This window comes from Mustela erminea, chromosome 5, assembly GCF_009829155.1.
Source record: "Mustela erminea isolate mMusErm1 chromosome 5, mMusErm1.Pri, whole genome shotgun sequence".
Taxonomy (NCBI): Eukaryota; Metazoa; Chordata; class Mammalia; order Carnivora; family Mustelidae; genus Mustela; species Mustela erminea.
In genome coordinates this window covers 115,381,238-115,400,662 of record NC_045618.1, presented here as the reverse complement: position 1 = coordinate 115,400,662, position 19,425 = coordinate 115,381,238, and the positions used below count along the sequence as shown (strand labels likewise).

The following is a 19,425-nucleotide window of genomic DNA, read 5'->3' as shown; positions in this document are numbered from 1 at the left end:
GAAGTCTGTTCTCCAGAAGCTGGGGTGGAGGGGGCCTGGGAGGCCCCCTGGAGAAGCGCTGCTACCACATTGTGGCTGTCCAGCTCCTTGAGCTCTCTTGGCCAGGCTGCTAATGTCCTGGGTGTGGCGGGGGGGCGGATTGTGGCTGGGTCGGGCTGGAGACCATGGCAGGTGCAGTGGTCCTGAGTTTTGGGCTCTGGGACAGTACTCAAGCCTCCTGGGATCCCTGGCCTTTTAGAGACTCTAAAGCTATGTGTCCTTCCCTGGTATGGGCATGCATGTTGCACATTTTAATTTTGAGTTTTAGTTTTAAGAGGTCCCTGAATGCCTCTGTTCTGAGCTGAAAGTGCTCTTAATGGGGTCTTTGGAGAACCAGCTCTTTGCCTGCAGCTTCTGACCCTGGAACCTGTGTTGGAGGAGGGGGTGGACTGAGGGTGGGGAGTTGGCTTGGAGCTGAGCCAAGGATGCCCACAGGAGGCAGTGGTTCTCGAGCGAGCGAGGAACACCGTGGGAAGCTTTCTTTGAACACTAGGGGACTTTTTCAGAATATTCTAAAGTGCCCACACATCTTCCCAGACCAAGCAGTATAGAGTAGAAGGGGTTCGGGGCCTTTGCATGTGCTGTTCTTCTGCTTTGATCATCACTGGCTGCTGTCGCAGCGCAGCTGCCCTCCCACTCAGAGGCCTTTCCTGACTATTCCACAACTCCTTCATGCCCTACCTGTCCTCCTCTGCATCCTCTTTTTAGGCATTTATCCTTGTTGGTGTTTGTTTGTTTACACGTATTTGTGTATTTCTCTGTTGAAGCTCTGTCTCCTCCTGGTCCAGAAGTGTGCAAAGGCAGGGAATTGTTCTGTTCACCCCTGTATTCCTAGCACCTGCCAGGTCCCAGACATAGCGGCTTAATACAGATCAGTTGGGTGGGGGCAAGCACTGAGGTCTGAGAAGTGGCAGGAAAGAGGCAGGGTCGACTGCCTGTCACTCCCTGCGAGGGGGCCCCTCGCTGCTCCTGGGCGAGAGTGTCACGAGAGCAGCCATGCTCCCAGGAAGCAGCACTCGACCCTCCCTGCCCTCTCTCTTGATCTGCATGCAGGGGAGCGCTTGGCCAAGCCGGAGAGAGGCAAGATGAGAGTGCACAAGATCTCCAATGTCAACAAGGCCCTGGATTTCATAGCCAGCAAGGGGGTCAAGCTCGTGTCCATTGGAGCCGAAGGTGAGTGAGGCCCGCCGTCTGGCTGCTTGGCAGTGCCTAATTTTCTGCTCCCTGTTCTCTTGGCCTTTTCTGCCCTGACTCCTGGGTTCCCATGCTGCTGGGTGCATTGGGAAGTGGGGGGCAGCCAGCACCTCCATCTGGTCAACCTGCGGATTCTTCATGTAACAGCTGCATTTTCCATCCAATCTCGGCACCCCCCCCACATCGGCTCTGCCCCCTGGAAAACCAAGGGCCTGCTCCCTGGTCCTGACCTAGATCCCTCCCACCCCCAGCCGAATCCTGGTGCCTTGAGATCCTGTGAGAGTGGAGTGCCACCTCCCTCACCCACGGGCCTGCCTGCACTCTGCTGCCTGAGGCAGAGAACTCTGTTGCCTGGAGAGTGTCAGACATGCGCTGGGTGGAGGTCTTCCCAGGGGTCTGTGGGGAAGACTGCTGTCCAGAAGCCTTCAGGAACATTTCCTAATAGCATTTCTCTGCAGATTAGGTTCTTGACTCTTTCCTTTCACTTGAAAACAGTTTTTTTTTAAAGCTCAGTATACATTGTTATTCGTTCTTAATGGTTTAAACGAGGCAGTGCAGTTTGTTTCGGTGTGCACTGTGGTGTTCTGGAAGGATTTGGGGAGGGTGGAGGAGAACGGAACACCGTAGCCAGGCCGTGTCAGCACTGCGCCCCGTGGATTCATCCAGGACTCCTTGGGCACCTGCTGTGCGGCACCAGAAATCTAAAGCTGGGAAGCATTTCCATCCGTTCACTCACCATTTCACATGCGCGCGTGGCTGTGAATGCCGGAGCACTCACGCCCTGGCGGGTTCTGGGCGGGAGACGATCTCACTGATCCCTCACATGGATGGCCTCCCTGATGGCTCTCGTCGTTACCCTCATTGGATGAGAAGAAACCAGATGCCTAACGAGATGAGGTAACTTACTGAAGGTCCCAGTGTCTATAAGTGGCAAAGCCAGAGTTGAGACCAGGTCTTTGTCGGAGAAATCACCCCCCCATCTCCCCCACCCCCCTCTTGAAGAGGGTGGGGGACTCGCTCCAGTAAACGAGATGAGCACATCTCTTCTCTGGTGGGAGGAGTCTAAAGCTCTCCCCGCCCCCACCTTCCTTTCTAGAAATGGAGGGATTTTATATTGCTACATCAAAGGCAAATTTTAGTGCAGTATCGGCAAACCACAGTCCGCGGTCTCAGATCCGGCCGACACGGGTTTTTGTACATGCTGGAACCCAGCCACACCTGTCTGTTTACATTTCTCTTTGTCTGCTCTCCTGCTACTGTTGGCAGAAAAGTTGTGACAGAGACTGTATGGCCTACAGAGCTGAAAATATTTCCTATCAGGCTTTTGCAGAAAATTTCGCCAAGCCCAGGCTTTCTGGGGACTCAGGCTCACGTTTGAGCGGTCGTGGGTGCCACCAAGTGTGTCCCAGCACACCCTCGGCTGTGAAATAAAGTCCGTGTCTTCTGCGTCTGTGTGGCGCGCACAGCAGGTGCTCAGGAGATGTTTGAAGGACTCACACCTAGCGGGGTACTTGTTTTGTGAGTGGAAACGTAGTCTCTGCTTCTTGAAAGAGTAGTTTGCTCTATTAGGGAAGATTAAAGAGTTGGCAGAAAAAGTTTCCATGAAGCAGGGCTGGGAAACCAGAAGACGGCGCTGGGGTGGTCTGGTGTAAGCTTACATGTCCCCTGAGGCAGGGCACTAAAGGATGTGTAACGGAGAGCTGGGGTGATGGTAGGGATGGGTGGGGATTGTGGAGAACTGGGGAAAGCAGGTCCTTCCTTCTAGGCGGGGCACCTGCCAGGCAGGTCTGATTGATTGTTGCTGTGGGGGCAGGGAATATAGGTCCATCATGGCAAGAGCTTTCCCTCTTTTTTCGAAAGAAGCCAGAAATCCAGATTTTTAGAAAGAAAAACAGCTACCTAACAGGTTTTTTTTGTTTGTTTCTGTTTTTGTTTTTTTAAACTCTGAGCAATATTTCTACGCTTTAAAAAAATAAAAAATTAAAATTTAAAATTAAAAAGAACCCACTGAGGTCCGAAGGGGAGCAGGAAAGGGGAAGATGGGAGAGAAGAGCACTTGCTCCCAGCTCTTTGGCTAGACAGGATGCTTTGGCTGGGCTCTCCCTTTCTGCCCGGGAGCAGGCCTGTCGGGTGGGTGTCGTCAGCCACATTGTGTAATCCCGGCAGCTGAGGCTGAGAAGAGTTGCCCGGGTGGAAGCCGGTGGTGTGGCTGAGCACAGGCTGTGGGTAGATTCCTTCCGTGGGGCAGAGCCAGATTGAACCCGGGAGTTCGGGCTCCAGAGCTGAGATCTGAACCTCTTCCCATCGCTGCAGACACGGCGTGTGGGGGCCGAGGGCAGGACTTTACTATGTGCTTGTCCTCAGCTACGGAGGGCTGGGTCCGCTTGGCTGTGCCTGTTCCAGCAGAGGGCGAGGAGCAAAGACAGACCCAGGCATAAACTCTATCCGGTGCCTTTGACCTTCCAGGAAGTCAACCAAGCTGGCTACTATTTCTGATTTGTTTCACATGGGCCTCGCTTCTCTGAAGATTTTGAAAGGCTCCTTTAAAATGAGATAATCCTGACCTCCTCACTGCCCTCGGGATTCCTTGCTGTAGGCCGAGACTTCTACGTTGAAATCACCTCTCCTGTTTCAGACTGAGCTCTAAGATCATGTGCTGGGATGCCTGCCCTGCCGTGCCAGGAAACTGGATGAGGCCACAAATGGGGTTTGTTTATTATAATGAGATGCGGTTTATTGCTGTAGACTAACATAAAACGCAGTGGAGCAGATCCCCGGAGTGAGCACTCATGGGGGTCTGGGTGGGAGAGATGTTGCTGGGTACGCTGAGGGGCATCCTGGGCTGACGGGGGCAGGCCTGGCGTGGGCGAGACCCCAGACCTTTAAAGGATTATCATAGGGTGCAGGACTAGACTCTGGTGAGCCCCTGATGGTCGAACCCAGGCCCAGGTGGCCCTCTGGGAATGGAATGGGTGCTCTGGAGGGGCCTGTGGTCCCAGTCCCCGAAGGTGTTTGCACAGAGGCCGAAAGTAAGGGATTTCCTTATATCCAGGTGGGATTAGAATAGATCCTTGATTTAGAATACACTTGAGGGCGCCTGGGTGGCTCAGTGGGTTAAAGCCTCTGCCTTTGGCTCAGGTCATGATCCCAGGGTCCTGGGATCGAGGCCCGCATCAGGCTCTCTGCTCAGTGGGGAGCCTGCTTCCCTTCCTCTCTCTCTGCCTGCCTCTCTGCCTGCTTGTGATCTCTGTCTGTCAAATAAATAAATTAAAAAAAAATCTTTATAAAAAAAAAGTTTAGAATACACTTGATTTAGAATGTCTAGACTTCATGGACTTGAGACTTGACTTAGGTGAGTGGTTGGTATTTAACCCTGTGAAAGGACCAGAAGGATTTTTTATCTGAAGATCTTCGGGCGGGGAAGGCCTGATGGCTTTGGGTGCCAGGAGCCTGGGCGTGGTCTTGATGATGGGTCACCTGTACTGGGGGTGAAGCATGGGTCTGGGAGCCTGTGACCCCCGGCGGTCTAGTTTCTGTCATGCGGAATGTCTTCATTTTACCATCTGAGTCATGCACGGGGTGACTGCCTCCATAGGGTGGGCCAGGGGGTCAGTGCAGGGTGTGAATGCGTCATGGCAGGCTGTAGACCAGGAACGGCAGAAACATGGCTCCCCTTCTTCCTGTACCCATAGTAGACAGTTTAGTCTGTCATTGTGTTTTGTCCCCATGGCCCAGTGTGGCCTTGGGACCCTCCTTTGAGACCCAGCATTCCTGGCAGTCCCCTGACATAAGGCTTCTGGTGAGATGGGCATCCGTGATCCAGACCCACAGATGCCTGGGAAAAGGATTTGTTCTGGGGACCCTCGGGGTTGGGGGGTGGGCAGGGGCTACGCTCTGGGGGTGGGATAGGGGGGCAGCAGGCCCTGAGGCTGGGGTGCCGTAGGGGATGTCAACCCACTCTTTTTGCCTGTACTTGGCTCTCCTGTGTCCTGCAGGATCTGGTATGAGTGAGACCTCAGTGAGCAGAAATCCCTGGGGGTTTCTAGGGAAGGGAGGGAGGAATAAGTAGGCAAAAAAGAAGCCCCTCTTGTCTCCCTTAGTGCTGGGAGGGCACCGCACTCAAGGCCACAGGAGGCCTAGGTGTTTGGCCTTCACAGGTCAGGTATGGGGGGAGCCATGGGATGGGATAGAGGCAGGGGGCCAGTGCTGCAGCCTCTGCCCTCGGAAAGGTCAAGACCTCGCCACCTGAGCCTCTTCTAGATGTTAAAAAAATAATCCCCTGTGTTGGAAATACTGTCCATGAAATTTCACACTTGCTTTTTCCACTTTCCATATTGTAAAGATTTCTCCAGGTCATTAAAAACTCGTGAAGGCAATTCTTAGTGGCTGTGTTGATGGTTGAGCACAGCGGCGCTCTGTTCCAGACCTGGGTCCTGCTTTGGAGGAGCCCGAGTGCGGTTATGATCTCCCAGCCACGGGCCTGAGTGACCTCTGCCCGTTCACCCGCACGTGGGTTGTGCCCTCCAGTGCTCCCTCATTCATTCATTCATTCATTCATTCATTCATTCTTTCATTCAATAGATGTTGATGGGGGCTTTCTCTGTGCCTGGCACTCCCTCTGCTGGGCTCTAAGCAGTGATGCAGAATGGAAAAATTGTTCCCCTCATGGAGCTTATGGTCTGGAAGGGGAGAGAGAGAAAATAGACACACACACACACACACACACACACACACACACACACACACACACAGAGATACACACACACACACACACACACACACACCAGGTGGAGAAGATTCCAGCAGGAAGTGCAGGTGGGAGGTTTCCAGGAGAAGGTGAAGCGGAGATGGAGGGAGGTGAGGGACAAGTCTCGTGGATATCTGGGGAGGAGAGAGCTGTGGGGAGGCCACGTGACGGGAGAGTTGGGAGGGGTTTGTCAGGGCCCCACTGGTCATGGGCGTGGACTCTGAGGCAGGTGGGAAACCGCGGAGGTCCTGAGCAAATGGGTGATGGGCAGGGAGGGCATTTACTCCATCACACCTTGTACTGCGTGTATTTCTGCTTTCCAACTTCGGGCCACAAGAAATGACCCTACAACAGGCCCTGTCATACAGCAGCCTTACGCAGCGTGTCCGACCATCGGCTAGGCATAGATTTCTAGAGGGAGAGTTCACTGTCCGGAAGTCGAAAAACTTCAGGGTGCTTGATCCTGTTGCCAAATTATTTTCCAGAAAGTGTGTTTTTGTTTTTGTTTTTAAAGATTTATTTATTTGAGGGGCGCCTGGATGGCTCAGTGGGTTAAAGCCTCTGCCTTTGGCTCGGGTCAGGATCCCGGGGTCCTGGGATTGAGCCCTGTGTCAGGCTCTCTGCTCAGCAGGGAGCCTGCTTCCCCCTCTCTCTCTCTGCCTGCCTCTCTGCCTACTTGTGATCTCTGTCTGTCAAATAAATAAATAAAATCTTCAAAAAAAAAGATTATATTTATTTGAGAGAGCGAGCGAGTGAACACTGGAGCATGTGTGGGCGGGAGGGGCAGAGGGAGAGAGAATCTAGAGCAGACTCTGTGCTGAACATGGAGCCTGACACGGGGCTCGATCTCACAACGCAGAGATCACCACCTGAGCTGAAACCACAAGTCGAATGCTAAACTGCGTGTGCCACCCGGGCACCCCAGAAAGTGTTTTTTCACACCAGTTTACACTTGTATCCACAGTGTGGTCGGTAGCCTTTGTTTACCATCAACCCACGTGAAGGTGTGTGTTCCTTGTTTTTTCAAGTGGCTAATTTAATAGCTAGGAAAATGTTAACATCTTTTTTTTTTAAATTTTTATTTATTTATTTGTCAGAGACAGAAGGAGAGAGAGCGAGCCAGCACAGGCAGACAGAGAGGCAGGCAGAGGCAGAGGGAGAAGCAGGCTCCCTGCCCATCAAGGAGCCCGATGTGGGACTTGATCCCAGGACCCAGGGATCATGACCTGAGCCGAAGGCAGCCGCTTAACCACCTGAGCCACCCAGGTGTCCCAAAATGTTATCTTCTTTAATTACAAGAGAGATTGAACATATGTATAAATTGGTTATATTTTGTGTTTTGTGAAATATTTATTCAAGTCTTTCGCTTATTGTGAATTTAGACCTTTTTCCTTATCAATTTATATCAACCCTTTAAACGTTACGAAACCTTTGGAAATCACAAGTGAAAAGGCGTTTTTGAAAAAAAATCTGCGGGCGCCTGGGTGGCTCAGTTTTTAAGCATCTGCCTTTGGCTCAGGTCATGATCTCAGGATCTTGGGATCGAGTCCCGCATTGGGCTCCCCTGCCCGGCAGGGAGTCTGCTTCTCCCTCTCCCACTCCCCCTGCTTATGTTCCTTTTCTTGCTGTTTCTCTGTCAAATAAATAACAAATAAATAATCTTAAACAAACAAACACAAGAACCAAGTGTCGAAGGACTGATTCTTCACTGAGTAACCTTCACCGCGTCTCCCAGCGTGCTCTGCACGGTGCCGGCTGGCTGTTCTACTGCTTAAGGAAGGTGGTTGTGTGCTGCTCAGTTCTCCATCTCTCACCCAGGCAGTCTGACTCTGGTCTGTGGCCCACTGGTGTCTGCGGCTCTGGGAGGGCTGTGTGAGGCCCTCGTGAGCAGGAAGAGTCACAGGCTGTCCACTGCCCGACATGGGCCCTCTTCCTCCTCGGCACCCCGATGGGGGCTCAGCAGAGTTGCCCACCCCCCGACCCGGGTATCGCCGGCAATGCTCTGCCCCTTGCTGAGCCTACAGCAGCGCGCGGTTTTGCCCTCCCTTTTGAGGAAGATGATAAGATCTTAGAATGTAATTTCCTTAGTGGAATTCACTCTTGCTTAAAGGGTCTGCGGGGAAGACCCTAGTGGATGTGGGCTCGGGATATTGGGAGTCCCTGGAACTTAGCCATTCTCCCAGTTTTGTTAGGGTTTTCCTACAGTGAGTTTTTCAGGTTGGAAAAAATAAGATATTTCTTGGATGCCAGATGGTTAGCTGAGTACCTTGCCATGGGGCTGGGTTATTGTCTCCTGGTTTGGAAACAGGTGAGGGTAAGGAGTCTACATTTGATTGGCATCAGTTCAGCTCCCAAGACTATTAAGTGGCTCCATGTCTTAGGCTCCTTAAAGAGAGTTGGTTTTTTTTTTTTTTTTTTTCTCTTTTCTGTTTATATTCCCTGCCTCCGGGCCTGGTAAAGGAAAAAAAATTACTTCATAGAATTTACAGCATTTTTTAAAAGCCTCAAAGTGTTGCTTAGACTGAATTTTTAATGGATTATCTCTTAATTGTGAAGTTTGTTGTTTGATTTTTTAAAAATAACATTAGTGCCCAAGTAATGGCATGGGGTTGATTCCTTTTGATCGATTCCTCTCAGTTATGCCTGCACTTTTGGGTGTGGATGGTTCACAGAGTTGCCAGAACATTTGTGACGATTTAGAAACCTGTCCCTCTTCTCTGTCCGTCTCTCTTGCCTTCTGTGATGCACCCACCGGAATAGATCACACCTATCTCGTGTCCCGGTCACCCCCAAGGAGGCTTCTCTCCTGGCACCTGTGATAACCTGATGGTACTTTGAAAAACAACTTCCTTTCCCTAGAGGTGGAGCTGTGTGGTCTTTGATTTCCTACATGGTTCATGCAGTGATGTGGGCACTCTGGGAGTGTTAATCCTGCCCCAGCTAATAGTGTCCCGATGCTGTTTCTGTAGAAATCGTGGATGGGAACGTGAAAATGACCCTGGGCATGATCTGGACCATTATCCTCCGCTTTGCCATCCAGGACATCTCTGTGGAAGGTGGGTCTCCTGCTTTGCTTTGTTAGTCCCCAAGCCCCCTCTTCTCCCCGACCCTCACCATCACGTCTTCCGCCCTGAGCTCAGCTTGGGGAACCCCTGACCCCCTTCAGTGGGGGCCTAATCATGGGCTGCCTCCTGGGTTTCTTGCCCATTGGTGGCATCTAGTTTCTGTAGAGAAACTAGAACTGTTCAGGTGCTGGTTTCCACTGGCGCATTGGCCCCAGGGAATCCCACTCACTTGGGGACTCCGCAAGGGTGCATGGGGGAAGTATTGGCTCTTGGGTTGTTAAATCCAAAAGGGCAGAGAAATAGCTTAGCAGCCGGGAGGCCATATAGCAGGGCTCCTGGTGTACCCGAGGTCCTCCACTTTGCTCCCATAGCTCCCTCTTGTGGCCACTTCACAGATCTTTAAGAGGCCGCTCTAGGTTGGGGCTGCCATCTCGTTAAACTTGGGGTCCCACACTCTGGCATTTTTTGAGCTTTATATCTGATGTGTGTACATTTATTTTGTAATAAATTATATTGAGATATTGTTATTTGTATCATGAAACACACATACCAAAACAAATTTTAAACAGGTGAGCTGGAGATAATATTTTTAAAGTATTTTTTATTCATGGGACACCTGGCTGGCTCAGTTGGTGGAGTGTGCTGACTCGTGATCTTGGGGTTGTGAGTTCAAGCTCCACACTGGGTGCAGAGATTCCTAAAAAAAAAAAATAAATAAACACATAAACTTTACAAAATATGTTTTTATTCATTTTCATGGCCCAGGAATCGTAGATTTTTATTCAAAGTAATTCTTTTGATGGAAAGAATGTAGAATAAATTGCTTTGTTATGGAAATTTTTGTTTGACATGTGATGCTACAACCATGGGAAGGCCTACGTTTAGGGCTGAAGTAGTTGAAAAGGTGTCCACAGTAGTCACTTCGAACATGGATCTTGTTAGTGATGGTAGCTATAAATCCATTTTCAAATTGCCTTCTTGATGAGCTCAGTTTGATTCTTTGGGGACTGATTCCTTCTCAGCTCTGGTTAAGTTGTCGTTACTTCAGTCTTGTAAAATAGCTGATGAGCTTGAGCTGAGGAGAAGCATTAGCTTTGCTGATTTTTTTTTATTGTTTGTTTGTGCTTGAAATACTATCTTTGCAGAAATCCTTTCATGTCATTTAAAAGTCCATTTTGTGAATTGAAAGGAAATGAGATCACCCATGAACCCTCTCCTCCGGGTACCATTTCTGCAATTCATGGATGCGAGCGCAAGGGGACAGTGTGGTTTGCCGTCTGTGCTCGGAACTCCTGGGGTCCCCTCAGACACCCACCTGCTTTACCTTACAGACACGGGTCTGCTTCACACAGCAGTGATGTCCATCCATGCATTACATATAAGGAAACTTCTTAGATAATTCTAACACTTCTGCCCCACACACGGCTCTGTGCACTCTGCATGGCCGGAATACCCCTCCCCAGAGATCCTGGGACTTTTCGTAGACGGATCAGACATAGACCTGACATAGATTGCTGATTTACTTTGTAATGCTCCATGTCTTTGAATTAAAGGAAATAATGGGGGAGATATTCTGAAAGCTTGGAAGGCCATTATATCAGTATTTAAATGTGTTATGTGGCTAGCTTGTAAAAGCTGCCACACTTGCTTCTCTGTTTCTCAAATAACTTGTCAAACTTCGTTGAGGAAACAGACTTAGTGGCCTAGTAGCCCCAGGGTTGGAATCTAGGGGTCTTTGTATGGACCCCTCGTGAACGAGCATGGACCCTGTGAGCATGGTGGGGTTCCCATGAGCCAACACCCCTGCCTGTGCTGAGCCAGCCCACTGACCTCTGCTCCCGTTGTCCCCCTCCTCACAGAGACTTCTGCAAAAGAAGGGCTGCTCTTGTGGTGTCAGAGAAAGACAGCCCCCTACAAGAACGTCAACATCCAGAACTTCCACATAAGGTCAGTGGCTGGAGGCTGATAGGTTCTTGCAGAACCTGGACTGTTCCCCACCAAGACTCCTCGGTTCCCTTTGGCTGGGGGTAGTCTCGACTCTGGAACAGAGCAGAGGTCTCTGGGGAAGAAGTTACTTTCTGCGGGGCGGGGGGTGAGGGGTGCCACATACCCTCCAATGCCACCTTCCCTCCCTAAGGAGAGTGTCCAGAAAGTTCTGTGGTGGTGGGGGGCAGGGGAACAACAGAAACCTGGGTAAAGAGTAGAGTTGGATGCAGTAGGTGTCTTAGCTTCCCAGGCCCCCCAGAATCTTGACCCCAGGGCCCGGGATTGTGGCAGGAAGAAATATTCCTTCCCATCCTGTTTTAAGTCACTCCTGCTCCGAAGCACTGTGTGTTCATCTCTGGAAAAAAGGTGGGCCCCTCCAGTCCTGGTTTAGAGCTTTCCCCTTGGGTGGTGCCTGGCCTCACTCACCAGCCTGCCCCGCCTTCTCCCTTGGGCAGCTGGAAGGATGGCCTTGGCTTCTGTGCCTTGATCCACCGACACCGACCTGAGCTGATTGACTACGGGAAGCTGCGGAAGGTACGTGAGCCTATCTGACTTCTGCTGGGTCCCTCCTGGGTACTGGCGGGGGGTGGAAGGGCAGGACCGGGGCCCTCTTCTGAGAGCCCATGGCCATGGTCAGGGGTGTCACTCCCCTTAGACTGGCCCCAGAGACAATCTGTAGAAGTAAGAGGAAAGCCTCTTCCCTGTGAGGGCCACTTGCGTGTCCCACGTGCACGGCACCGTGCCCTTGCTGACCTGAACAGCCCATAGCGTATGGGAACCACCGTAGGGTGTTGTTGGGGTCATGGGATCCTCACTGCCATTTTCCCCTTCTATTTTCCGGGGTTTATAAAGTGCATGTAGTTGCTTCCGTAATTGAAGCTGTTGTATGTTAGAGGCGTTTGTTCCTATCCAGGGCCAGGACTTGCTGGGCAGCCCTTGCACGTTCCCTCCAGACTCACTGCTGCAGTTTGGCTGGGGGATTTCCTTTAGCTGCTGCTCAGTTTCACTTACGCTCTTGGCTTGAAGCTGCGGGGGTTTTTCTGAACCTGTGCATGGGTTGAGAGGCAGACTGGGAGGTGGAAGCTGTTCTTAATCTTGAGGTGGTTATGGGGTCTGGGCTGGCCTAGACCTTGGAGAAGTCTGTCCGGGACCACTCTGAACTCACTCACCAGCTTTCCTCTGAGCCCATTCCGGTGCCCAGAGGCTGCCCGTGGAGCCCTCCCCCGACCCCCAGCTGATGATCGGGAGCTCAGGTTGGAATGGTGTCAGTCCCTATGTGACTCTCTTGACAAGACAGCTTCTAGGAATGCCTGTTCTCCACTTGATCTTGACGCTTGGAGAACGCAGTGTTCAATGAAGACCCCCACCTGGCTTGTGGCCTCAGAGGCCAGGCTTGATGTCGCCACTGTGGGAGCTGCCCTGACAACTCCATGATGGTGTCAGGGCCTCCATTTCCAGGGTGTGGCGGAGGAAAGGGGTAGACTCCCGTTTCCTCTGGTCGCTCGAAGCCAGGCCAAAGTCTGAGGCTGGGCCCCGGGCCCACTTCTTCTTCTTTTTTTTTTTTTTCTTTTTTTAAAATGGTTTTATTTATTTAGTAAAGAGTGAGTGACAGAGAAAGAGCAAGCGAGCGAGCACACAAGCAGTGGGGAGGGGCAGAGGGAGAAGCAGACTCCCGGCTGAGCAGGGAGCGTGATGTGGGGCTCGATCCCAAGAACCTAGGAACATGACCTGAGCCAAAGGCAGACACTTAACCAACTGAGCCACCAAGGTGCCCCTTGCCCACGGCCTGGCCCTGCACATGTTTTTGGTCAGTGGTCCAGCTCTTCCCAAGCCACCATCTTAGTGGGTGGAAGGGTCCCTGTGCTCTAGCTCAGCTGCTTTGCGAGGAAGAAAATCAGATTGAGAATCCCCTGACTTACCTGAAAGCTATGTGGCCGAATCAGACAGAGCTGAGGTGGGAAACCCTAGAGGTGATGATTTTTTTTTTTCAAAGGCATCATCACATACCCCCTAACTGTTTGTCTGATGCACCTCGGTCATAGGCATGCATGTGTCTGTCTGTGTGTCTGTGTGCTGAGGGGACAGCCAGTTAGTTAATCCCTAGCTGTTTGTCACCCTGTATAAAGTGGGGCCCTGCTGATAGTGGCTGTCTGGTCCCTTCCCCCATGCCACAGACTACAGGGTCTTAGCCTTCCAGGAGGTGAGAATCTAGGGCTCTTTGTCTGCTGCCTGGTCAGCTGCCCACGCCCATGTGTCTTGTCTTTTCACTGTTTCACTGTGTCTGTCTCTCCTCTTTTTAATTCAGTAGCATTATTAAAATCCAGCCCAGATACTAGCACAGACCTGGTCATACTGAACCGCGGATGCTTTCCAGAAAGTACAGGTTACTGGAGCCAAGCGGTGTTTGGATGCCGGAGAGCTCTGGGACGCTGGCTGGGAAGCTCTTCCTTCCCATTGTGGTGTTAGCTGGGCATGGGACCCTGGCTGTTTGTGGAAATTGAGCATGGCCAGCAGGTGTAGCCTGGTCCCGAGGGCTGCTAAATGTCCTGGATGGAAGTGATTTCCACAGCTTGGCATTGTTTATGTTTTTGTTTTTGTTTTTTTAATCATTCTGGAAGCTATCAGAAACTTTCCCAGGAGGACGCTACCTACTCTTAGTTTGAGCAGTTTCTTCCTGAAAGCATCCGGGTGAATGTATTTATTTCTTTGCAGCTTTGTGATTCTCGTCTTAGCACATGGGGACACTGAGTCCTGGGCTGACAAAACCAGGCTGCTGTAGGTTAGTCTGGGGAACCCAGAAATAGCGTGGGAGGACCAGCAAGGAAATCCCATCACTGTGTGGTGGTTTTATTCCACCTCCCCCCCGCCCGTTAAAAAATTCTTTTAATTATGGTAAACTTACATAACATAAAATGGAATGTATATAGAAACACAAAGCATAGGTGATCTAAACACTTGAGCCGTGCTGAGGTGTTCAGGGCGGGGGCGGGAACGCCCCCTGTGCTCTTGGTCCTGCACAGCTGAGACCCTGCACCCGTGAAACCGTCACGCCCCACTCCCTGTTGCCCTCGGCCCCCGGCAGCCACTGTCCTACTTTGTGACTCTGAACTTGACTGCTGTGAATGCCTCGTGTGAGTGAGTCATACAGTATTTGTGTCTGGCTTCTTTCCCTGAGCAAATGTTTTCAAGTCTGACCCAGGTGGTAGCAGGTGTGACTCCCCTTCCTTCGGAAGGCGGGGACCCATCCATTATAGGGACACCGCCTTGGTTTGCCTGCTCATGTGGCAGCTGGCAGTTGTGTCAATTTTGCCTCGCGGCTTTTGAAAATGATGCTGCCTTGGATATAGGCGGATCGATAGCGATTTGAGTCCCTGCTTTCAGTTCTTGGGGCGGTACCCCCAGAAGTGGGGTTGCGAGTCCTGTGGCGGTCCGAGTCCCCCCACACTGTGTGCCCAGGGGCTCTGCTTTCTCAGTCCCCAATTCGCTTTCTGGAGATGGTAGCACACGTCAGGATAGTCACATTGTGGCTGTTTGAAGGAGCCGCCAAATTTCATGGAAAGGGAGCAGCTCGAGGTCTCCTTGAGCTGCTTGAATAGCAGAGGGGAGGCCGAGGCTGGGCTGCTGAGCGGCATAGCCGAAACCAGAAGTCTGGAGGAGCGGCGCCCAGGTCAGTGATCTGCTTTCGGCGTGTGCTTTTTAGCTGTTTTTTTCTCGGGCTGCAGGCCAATACGCTTCACCTTCTTTCTCTGACAAACTGAGGAGGAAAAATGGCCCTTTAACCACCCACCCAGTAAGCTCTAGAGGGAAGCCAGCCTTGTGCACACCAAGAGCTGGGCCCTGGGGATCAAGGCCAGAGACATCCTGTCTGCACCCCCATCTTTGATCACCCAGACTTCTTGCCACCCCCATGCCTTCATCTTCTTCTTCCTCTAGGATGACCCACTCACAAATCTGAACACAGCCTTTGATGTGGCAGAGAAGTACCTGGACATCCCCAAGATGTTGGATGCTGAAGGTAAAAGGTGTTTCCTTCTGTGCCTTGGCTCTTCCCTCACCGGCCTATAGTGGCCAAGACGGGTGGGGCCCGAGGTGGGAGGGGGGGAGGCCTGGTTCTGCGACCTCATCTGGGGACCCCGGTGGGGATGTGGTGGGACCTGCCTGTGAGGGATTCCTCATTCCCTAGTGGTTTGAAGGGGAGGCTACCTGATCGGCATCTGCTGCCTGAGGATGGTTCTCTGTCTTGGAGCTGGGGTAGTGGGTGCTGGGGTGGAGCAGTGTTCCTCGTTGTAGGGGAGGGAAAAACTCTTTCCCCTACCTCCTTAGGGGCTCCGGGTGGGATCCTGTAAATTAGACTGGCAAAAGACAGATTAACGAGAGAAAAGTAAACAGAAGTGCATTCACAGAGAGCTCTCAGTGATGAGTACTTGGCAGGGGTGGTTAGAGATTTGGGGTCTAAAGCCACACCTGACTTGTAGAGGAAAGGGAGGGGGACAGTCAGCATTTATGGAAAAGCAAGTGACTTTTTAGAAAGCTGCCTGGGCCCTTAGGAGTCTAGGAGGGAGAGGTGATCGTTGGTGACATTATCTGGGACCATTTTCAAATCAGTAAAAACCAGGAAGAACAGTGTATGAACTTCCGTATACCCCTCCTCCCGAAGACACAATTAGATTTTGCCACTTTTCCCGCCTTTGATTTTTCTTAGTTGAAATATTTTAAACCCCAGACATCACAGCATTTCACCACTACATACTTGAGAATACATGCCTTAAAAATAATGGATCTCTTTCTCTGCAGCCATAAAGCAGATTTCATGCCTAGGAAGTTGTGTGACTATAATTCCTTGATGTATCTCTTGCCCAATTCAAAATCAGATTTCCCTGATTATTTTTCTCGAGAGTTGGTTTGTTTTAATCAGGATCCAAATAAGGTCTGCATGTGGCATTTAGTAGTTCTCTGTCTTCTGTCTTTTCCTGTCTGTAGCACACCCCCCACCCCCCCGCCCTGTTCCTTTTTATTCCTGTCATTGAACTTGTTGCAGAAGCAGGGCTGGCTGCTCACGGAATGGTCCTTATTCTGGGTTTGTTGTTTGCTTCCTTGGGACACTGTTTCTCTGCTCCCTCTCCTCCCGTAAGTGGAGGCTGGTGCCAGAAGTGGGTAGGGTTCAGGCTCAGCATTTGGGCATAGAAGACTGAGAGGTTCTGTAAGCTTCTTTCCACGTCACATCACGAAGAGCGTCATGTGTTCGCCAGCTGGCTTTTAACTCCAGATTTTTCTTGCCAGACATCGTCGGAACCGCCCGCCCAGATGAGAAAGCCATCATGACTTACGTGTCCAGCTTCTACCATGCCTTCTCTGGAGCCCAGAAGGTACCCGGGGCCCCCTGCTCCTTCCTCACACAGCACACCTCATGCCAGGCTCCAAACCATGCGCCCCCGCCCTGCCTGCCTCTCCCTGGCAGGGGGTCCTAGAGGGTCTGTCTCTGGTAGAGTTAGCTCGTGGGGCCAGCGTGGCGTGCTGTCCTTGCTCGGCGCCTCCTACCCTGCATCTCTGCTCCTTCTCTCATCTTCCTCTGCTGTCTCTGAGAAGACTGGGCTAGAGCTTGCCTTCTGGGGCCCAGAGGGCTGGCTTGAGCAGGAAGAGCTGCATGTGTGAAATCAGGCTGGGGGTTCTGGATGCCTGGAAGGCGCAGTGGGCAGCAGCCCCTCTGTGCCCACCTTTGTTGAAGCTACAGGCTTTCATGGAGCTATGGGGCGTCCCCTGGGGAGGTATCTCCTGTCCCCACTGACTTATTTTACAACGGTGTCACGAAGCCCCCACCTTTCTCCCATTCACGGGCATGATTTAGCAAATCTATCCACAGCTTTTTTGGACCCTGGTGCCTTTTATATCCTCCTGTATCCTGCCTGGGACCTGCATGTGGGGTCACTCTGCACTCTGTATTCACAGACATAAGCACAAACCCTTGGAGTGGGGTAGGGGAGGAAGGAGGAGGTGGGCAGCCGTGAGCCCCTTCAAATGTCCTGGCTCAGTTTTGCTCAGGGAGACCTGAGTTTAAAGTCCAGTTGTGCATATTCTGCACTGCACAAGGGCACCACAACTAAAGAGCACCATTCATGCCACAGACATTGAAGATTTGAATATTTTCGTTACCAGGCTTAGCTCAGGCAGCAGAGTCCCCTCTCCTAGACCCCTCTCACGGGCCGGACCCTGGAAACACAACATGCAGGTCGACACAACTGCAGACCACAGGCTGGGCCTTCATGGTTTCAGGCCGTGGACCTGTCCCATCACGTGGATGTGCTCAGGCCAATTTCCCACCCTCCGCATGGGGTCCGAGTGACCTGTCTCCATATGCATGATGGGGGTGCTCCCCCCACCTCTGCCCAGCCTCCCCCTCTGCTCTCTTCCCCCCTTCCCTGTCTCAGCCTGTGCTCTGCCCCGCACCCCCCGCCCCTCTCCTCCCACCATCTCATTTCTCCTCTTTCTGCCCCCTCCCTCATTTGCCGTCTCTGCAACCGTTCTGTGTTCTCTCTGTCCACCACGGCTGTTTGGGTTTATTCTGTGCTGCTGCCGCTCCCCTTTCTCCTCTCAACCTCTTCTCCTTCTCTGTGCAGATGTGTAGGCACGCTAAGGCCGGATGGGAAGGCCAGGTGACCTATTGTTTCATGTCACTGCCACGCCTTCTTGGGTGCGCAGAAGGTGAGCTCTCCCTCGGCCTCGCCCGCTCTCCCTGCCGCCCTTCACCCACCTCTTCCGTCCTCCGGGGATGTTCCAGCAGCGGTCAGATGCGGCCGTGGCCCCTGCAGTGACAGGAGGGGCTGGAGAAGGCCCCTTTGCCTCTTGTGCTCTCCTGAACCTTGGCCAGGACACCTGAAGGTGCCGGGGAGCCCCAGCCTCTGGCTGGCCCGCGTGTCTCTGTCCGCACATGCTGGGCTTAGTGGAGGCCCTAGATGGGAAAGGAGCTTGTGATCTCTGCTCCTTCCCTGGACCCCAAGTCGAGGGCCCTTATCCCAGGTGGTGGAGCTCCGGGCTGTGCTTCCTGACTACTCCCTGAAACATTGAGGAACCCCTTCGTTTTCTCTCCTTCCCACTTAAGCAGGACCATCCTCTCAAGTTACCCAGCAGACAGGGCAGGGAGAAATCTGCCCTGCCTTCCCCCGTAGACGTGGTGCAGCTGCACGCGCCACAAGGGAGGCATGGGTGCCCCATAGACCGTGGGGATTTGAATACTTGTTATTGAAGTAATCCTGCAGATGGCAGGAAAAATAGGCTCTAACATACCAGTATGATAGTTTTCCACTGGAAGTGCCTTGGGAAGAGGCACCTTTAAGCCATTCCTCAGAGGCACCGTATGGGCGAGCTGCAGCCCTGTTCCCTGGCTGGGTGGGCACCCGGAACCCTCCTTGCCTTCCTTCCGGCCTCGCCTTCTTGGCACGGAGACAGGAAAGCTATCCTGCTTGGAGGCTTCCTCACAGGTGTCCTGGCCCTCCCAGGATCCCCAGCCCTTTCCAGCCTCTTTTCTGGTCAGCCTCTTGCTTCCGATTTCTCTCGTCCTACCACCGCTGCTGCTCTGTTGCCAACTTCTTCTGGCCCCTCTGACCCCCCACCTTTCAGCCAGGCTGTGAGCAGCATCTGTCTACTTGTTCCACGCGCCCCCCACCCCCGCCCCGCCCTGCCCCCGCCCTGCCCCCGCCCTGATACCCACAGAGGGCCCACTTGCCTACATCCATAGCTAGAGGGCGCTCTGCTGCGGGGTTTCCCTCCTTCTTGCTCGTCCCTCTCTGCGGCTCCTCCGAGGGTTCTGTCCTGGGCTTCATGCCTGCTGACACTGGCCTTCCCTGTGTCCTGGCTGATGATGATGCTCGGATGGGAGTGCGTGCGTGCGAGAACGTGTGTGTGTGTGTGTGTGTACGTGCGTGTGCATGTAGCAGCCTGCTTCCCCCCCGCCCCCACCCCGATCTCATGCCACCTCCCCCATGCCCTCCTCCCTCCCTCTCATCCTTGTTGCAACCATTTCACGCTCCTTTTGTCCACATTCAAGGACAAGGTCACCAGTGTGGGGCGGGGAGTGGGGCAAGGGTGGTGGTGTGCCTCTCAAGGCTGGGGTCGAGAGCCTCTCCCACAGTCAACCCTAAACACTTCCAAGGATTCAGGCACCTGCTTAGAGCCAAGCGGGCCAGGGGAGGGGAAACTTCGCCCTCTCCTACGGAAGAAAGAGGGCTCTTCCAGACCCACACACTCTTCTTGTCTTGACCATTTCCATATCTCGTGCCGGTCCAGGGACAGATCCTGAAACCCATGCCAGTACCCTCTGTCCCCTCCACTGTGTTTCTCTTGTCAAGCCTTGGAGGGTGGAACTAGAAAGGCAGCAGAGTGCCTCATGTGCAGGCTTGT

General features: G+C 52.5%; 1 protein-coding gene across 4 annotated transcripts in view; it reads left to right on the top strand.

Moving 5' to 3' along the window:
• The window catches only part of ACTN1 (actinin alpha 1), a 96,422-nt gene that overhangs the window by 55,434 nt on the left and 21,563 nt on the right, over positions 1–19,425 (top strand). For all 4 annotated transcript variants that reach the window (XM_032344591.1, XM_032344588.1, XM_032344590.1 and 1 more), the window contains exons 3-8: positions 1,093–1,212; positions 8,950–9,036; positions 10,905–10,992; positions 11,487–11,565; positions 14,965–15,046; positions 16,312–16,397. In XM_032344591.1, coding sequence (XP_032200482.1) covers positions 1,093–1,212; positions 8,950–9,036; positions 10,905–10,992; positions 11,487–11,565; positions 14,965–15,046; positions 16,312–16,397 — 542 coding nt within the window. The remainder of the gene's footprint in view (positions 1–1,092; positions 1,213–8,949; positions 9,037–10,904; positions 10,993–11,486; positions 11,566–14,964; positions 15,047–16,311; positions 16,398–19,425) is intronic.